The sequence below is a fragment of the Chlamydotis macqueenii genome, chromosome 28, assembly GCF_036417535.1.
Source record: "Chlamydotis macqueenii isolate bChlMac1 chromosome 28, bChlMac1.mat, whole genome shotgun sequence".
NCBI classification, from domain to species: Eukaryota; Metazoa; Chordata; class Aves; order Otidiformes; family Otididae; genus Chlamydotis; species Chlamydotis macqueenii.
The window spans coordinates 200,140-204,863 of NC_141583.1; the positions used below are offsets into that span (position 1 = coordinate 200,140).

The following is a 4,724-nucleotide window of genomic DNA, read 5'->3' on the forward strand; positions in this document are numbered from 1 at the left end:
TTCTTCCAAAAATAAATTAAAGGGACGGGTTCCCCGCCCCCCCCAACGCGCTTCTGTGCAAAGAGAAAAAGAGAAACCCCCTCCGCTCCCAGGCCTGACCCTGGCTCCAGCAAGGAAAGAAAGAGGCAAAGCAAGGGGGCGTGGGGGGCCAGGCAGCAGCGCCCCCCCGGCCTGGGGCCGGCCGGTGCCGTAGGGCAGTGGCAGCGAGCCCGGCTGAGCCGGGCCGTCCTCGTCCTTCCCAAATCAGCTCCTGCGGGGGCTTTCGACCACAATTAGGGAGACTGAGGTGGGGGGGGGGCGAGGCTCCCCCGCCCCATGATCAGTCCAGGGCTGCTCTGTCCCACTGCGGGATGCGCCCGCTGGGCTGGCAACTGCTGGATCCGGCCACCGAGCCCATGGCCGGTGCAGCAGCGGAGCTGGAGGGTGGCCCTGGCCCCCTCTCGAGGGCTGGTCCAAGAGGGGCCCCGTCCCCGGCCTCTTCCCTTGGCGGGAGGGTGTGGGCCCCCCCAAAGCGGGGCAGCCCTGTGCCCGGCTCCCTGAGGAGGGCGAGGGAGGTTAAGTGCTGTCGGAAAGGCGACCTATGTACATCCCTGAATGTGGCAGCTCTCCGAGCCCCCTTCCCGCCGAGCGGCCCCTGCCCCACGGGACGAGCCCAGCCGCTGCTGGCGGGGGGCTGCAGGCCTCCCCGGCCCGGCTACGAGGTCTGGCACTGCACGTGCTGGCGCGCGCCGTCCTCAAAGTCGTCTTCGTGGTAGGCTTCGCCGGCGTAGGGCCGCCGGCCCGGCCCGCCGTGGGCTGTGTAGTCGCTGAGTTCCACCTCCTCCGTGTCCTCGGTGGCCATCACCTCCTCCTGCGGTGGGAAGAAGGCCTGGAGCTGGCGCAGGCGGTCGGTGGGCAGCCAGCCGGGCTCGGGGAACTTCACCTGGGACCGGAGACGGGAGATGAAGCCACAGGACAGACGCGCGGGGATGGAGGGGGACGCGTTTCCCTGCTCCTCACCTGGAACTGCAGGATGAGCTTTCCCTTCTGGAAGGGGCTCCTGTAGACGGGCATCCCCTCGTTGGGGACACATTTCATGTCCCCGGGTCGGATAACGTCACCTGAGACGGAACGTGGTGTCACCTCGCTGCGCGTGGCAGCGCCAGGCATGCCGCCTGGCGTCCCAGGGCGTCCCCCCCATCCCACCCCACCTGGCTGGGAGGAGACGAGCAGGGTCCTGTTGTCCAGGGTGCGGATGACCTGTCGGCACCCGCACAGGGCGTCTGCCAGGCTGATCTCCCGCTTGACGAGAAGGTCATCGCCGCTGCGCCGGAAAACGGGATGTTCCTTCTGATCCAGGACGATGATGATGTCCCCAGGTTCCAGGCCCGGAACCTGGTCCCCTTCCTCGTGGAAGGTGATCTTCTGCCCGTCCTTCATGCCTGCGAGGTGCGCGGGGAGGGCTCAGGGCGCGGGGAGCATTTGGGGGTGGCCCCGCTCCCCGCCTGGCCCCCGTCTCACCTTTATCCAAGTGGACGCTGAGGATTTTCTTCTCCCGCACGACCTTGCGGCCGTTGCAGGTGAGGCAGCAGTCGCGAGGCCGGATCCACTCGCCCTGGCCCTGGCACTGGGAACAGACCGTCTGGATCTGCTGGATCATGCTGGGCCCCAGCTGATGGATGCGAACCTCCATGCCCGAGCCATGGCACTTGGGGCATCTCCTCTGGGCGCCGTCCCGCACCCCGCAGCCTGTGGCGAGGGGACGAAGAGGAGTCGGCGAGGGGGCTGGGGCACCGGGGAGGATCCCCGGGCACCCCGGCCCCTCCGGCGCTCACCTCCGCACTTCCTGCAGATGACATTCTTCTGCAGGGACAGCTTGCGCGTGGTGCCGTTGTACAAATCCTCCAGCGACACCGAGAGCTGGTGCACCACCGTCTTCCCTGGACGGACGGACGGGGAGAGGTCAGATCAGCGCCCGGCCGCGCGCCACCCCACCCTCAGCCGTGACCAGACGGATGCCGGCCACCGCGGCTCGGCATCACCGGTTCTCCAGGGGGAGTGGCGGCCGACGGCTTCCAACCAGAGCCGGTCCCACTTAATCCTCCGGGATGGCGGCAGGAACAGAAACGGCTTTAAGCCGGGCTTGGCATGAGGGTGCAGGGGAAACTCTAGCAGGGATCTCCTCACGTCTCCAAGCCCGGATCCTGCCAGGTCTGCCCTGGTCCCCAGCACGGGTCGGGCACGGCTCCCACCCCAGCGCCCTTTGCCGCCAGCCGCCCTCCAGCTGCTCACGGCCTCAATCCGGCTGGAGAAGCTCTACCCGGAGTCGCCGAGACGCTGCCCTCGCCTTCCTAAACGCCCTGCTATTAAATCGTGCCACTTCAGCAAGAAACGCCGTGGCACGTCACCTTCTCCCCATGACCCAGGCCAAAAACATCCGTACAGTCACCGGAGCAGCCCTGCACGCCCTGCGTCTCCGTGCAGCCTCCCCCCCGGGGCGCGCAGGGAGCCGAGGGCAGCGCTGGGCTGAGTCAGCTCCAGCCCCGGGGACAGCGGGGAAAAAGCTGGGACAGGGACAGGGAAGGGCCCTTTGAAGAGGGGCAGATGGAGAAAGTAATGAGGATGACGAGGATCAGCGTCGGGCTGCACGCTGCGGGGAAGGAGGTGGCCCGTGGGCCACCGGCCGGATCCTGCTGCCCCCTCCTTGAGCCGGCACCGTGCTGTGCCCAGGTCTCGGCCCCCTCCCGACACCCGGGGCGGTCCCGGCGGGTCCCTCGTGCCCGGTACCTCGCCTGTCCGCCCGGCCGCGCATCCGCACGCCCCCACCGAAAAAGAGGTCGAAGATGTCCATGGGGGAGCCAAATCCGCCGCTCCCGCCGCGGCTCCCCAGGCCGCCCTCCTTCATGGCGCGTTCCCCGCCACGGTCGTACAGAGCCCGTTTGTGGGCGTCCGACAGCACCTCATAGGCCTGCGAGATCTGCTTGAACTGGGGGAGGAGGGGAAGGCGCGGGTGAGACGAGGGGGAAGTGAAGGAGCGCGGGGGGGAGCCGGGGCTGGGGGGCTCGGCCTACCCGCTCGCCCTCGCTGGGGTTTTTGTCAGGGTGGTAGCGCAGGGCCAGGCGCCGGTACGCCCGCTTGATCTCATCCAGGCTGGCTCCCGGCCGCACGCCCAGCAGGTCGTAGTAGCCCGTCTCCTTCACCATCTTTGTCGCTGCCGCTGCGCTGCGAGGGGAGAGAGCCGTGAGCCCCCGGCCTGGGACCCGCCCTGGCCCACGACACCCCCCACCCCCCCCACGGGGCTCACAAAGGAGCTCTCTGCCCCCGTCCCCTCCCCGCGCCGCCCTGCCTCAGTTTCCCCGCGGCAGCAGCATCCCGCGTGGCGGCGGAAGCCGCTCCACTCCCGCGCTGTCGCGCTCCCCCCCGGGACACCGGGCAATGTGCCGGCAGCCGATAAAGCCCCACGCGGGGCGTGGACGTGTTTATCTTGCGACACGGAGGGGCGGGGAGGGGGGGGACGAGACGCGGGGAAGCTGCGGGCAGGGGGTAAATAAGAGCAACGCTACCGGAACGGGCCCCCCCCCCGCCCCCCGGGGCCGGCAGCCCCTTCCCACGGGGACGGACCCGTCCCGCGGGGGCCGGGCTCGCTCGGCCCCCCCCCAAACCCGCGGGGTTACCGGGCAGCCGTGTCCCGGGGCGGAGGGGACTGCCGGGGTGTCCGCGGGTGATGACAGCCCGGTCCCGCGGGTGGGCCGTGACAGCGTGGGCCGGGCGTGGGGGCGGCGAGCACCCGCCGGCGGAGGGACGGGGACGGGCGACACGGGACACCCCAAAGCGGGTCCCCGCCGGGCCGGGCCCCGCCACGGCAGGGGGGCACCCCACGGCACCGGGCACCCCACGGAGAGGCCCCACGGGGGGCACCGGGCCCCTCCCCGCCCCCGTGGCTGGGTCCCCGCCGCTGACAGGGCCCGGGCCTGGGCCCCGCTCCCGTAGGGTCCCCGCCAGGACCGGGCCGGTCTCTGCCGCCGCGGGTGCGGAGGGAGCGCGGGATCGGGCCCGGGGGGGGCGATCGGGGTGGAGATCGGGCCCGGGCGGGGTCGTCCCGGGCCGCCCCCGCCCGCACTCACCGCCGCCGCCGCCGCTCCGGTACCGGTCTCCGAACTCTCTGGAACCCGGGGCCACGCCCCCCGCGCTCCCCATTGGCCAGGAGCCGCCCCGCGGGACCCGCCCCCTCCGCCCCTCGCGCCGCGCCCCTCCCCTAGTGGCCCGCCCACAGCCACGCCCTCTCACCACGCCCCTACTCTCATTGGTTGACGACTCTTCCTGGAGGTGGAGCGATTTGCTGGCTTTCGATTGGATGCGATATCTGCGGGCCCGCCTCTCTGGACGACCGCTCCTCTCTCATTGGCTGGAAGCGGGCGGCCAATCAAGAGAAAGAGTGGGAATTCCGAACGCCGCAGCCGCCCTGCAGGGGGCGGCGTGGTGCGCGGCGAGGTCCGATCCACTTCCGGGGAGGGGCGGGCCCAATCCAGCCGGGGGGGGGGGGGGGGCACATTGAGGGGAGGGGAGGGGAGGGCTGCCCTCTCCTCCCTCTGCCCCCCAAAAGGGAGGGGCTTTTGGGGGGTGCTGGGCCCGTCTGGTCGTGTCTCCAGGAGTCTGGAGGGGATAAATCATCCCCACCCTTCTCCTCCTCCCCCGTCCCCGAAACCCGACTCCCCCCGGCAGTTGTCGCCTCCCGGGGTCGGGGG

At 70.9% G+C, this 4,724-nt stretch overlaps 1 protein-coding gene across 2 annotated transcripts; it reads right to left on the reverse strand.

Moving 5' to 3' along the window:
- Positions 1 to 560: 560 nt before the first annotated feature.
- Positions 561 to 4,112, reverse strand: LOC147597160 (dnaJ homolog subfamily A member 1-like). Of its 2 annotated transcripts, none has more exons than XM_086768636.1 (7): positions 4,104 to 4,112; positions 3,051 to 3,201; positions 2,767 to 2,965; positions 1,815 to 1,919; positions 1,501 to 1,728; positions 1,000 to 1,421; positions 561 to 922 (listed from the first exon to the last, which is right to left on the reverse strand). In XM_086768636.1, exons 2-7 carry the CDS (start codon positions 3,180 to 3,182, stop codon positions 695 to 697), a joined length of 1,314 nt encoding a protein of 437 aa, XP_086624762.1. In that variant the 5' UTR covers positions 3,183 to 3,201; positions 4,104 to 4,112; the 3' UTR covers positions 561 to 694. The 2 variants fall into 2 exon arrangements, with proteins under 2 accessions (XP_086624762.1, XP_086624763.1); XM_086768637.1 differs by lacking the exon at positions 4,104 to 4,112 and having other exon boundaries at positions 1,000 to 1,100; positions 1,191 to 1,421.
- Between the last annotated feature and the right edge of the window lie 612 nt (positions 4,113 to 4,724).

What these genes read in the sequence shown, in the direction of transcription:
- LOC147597160 (XM_086768636.1), bottom strand. Translation starts at nt 3,182, where the DNA reads ATGGTGAAGGAGACGGGCTACTACGACCTGCTGGGCGTGCGGCCGGGA. An exon ending in CGGCCGGGCGGACAGGCGAG is followed by an intron (nt 1,920 to 2,766) that starts GTACCGGGCACG and finishes CCGTCCGTCCAG; the next exon opens with GGAAGACGGTGGTGCACCAG. An exon ending in AGCTCATCCTGCAGTTCCAG is followed by an intron (nt 923 to 999) that starts GTGAGGAGCAGG and finishes CTCCGGTCCCAG; the next exon opens with GTGAAGTTCCCCGAGCCCGG.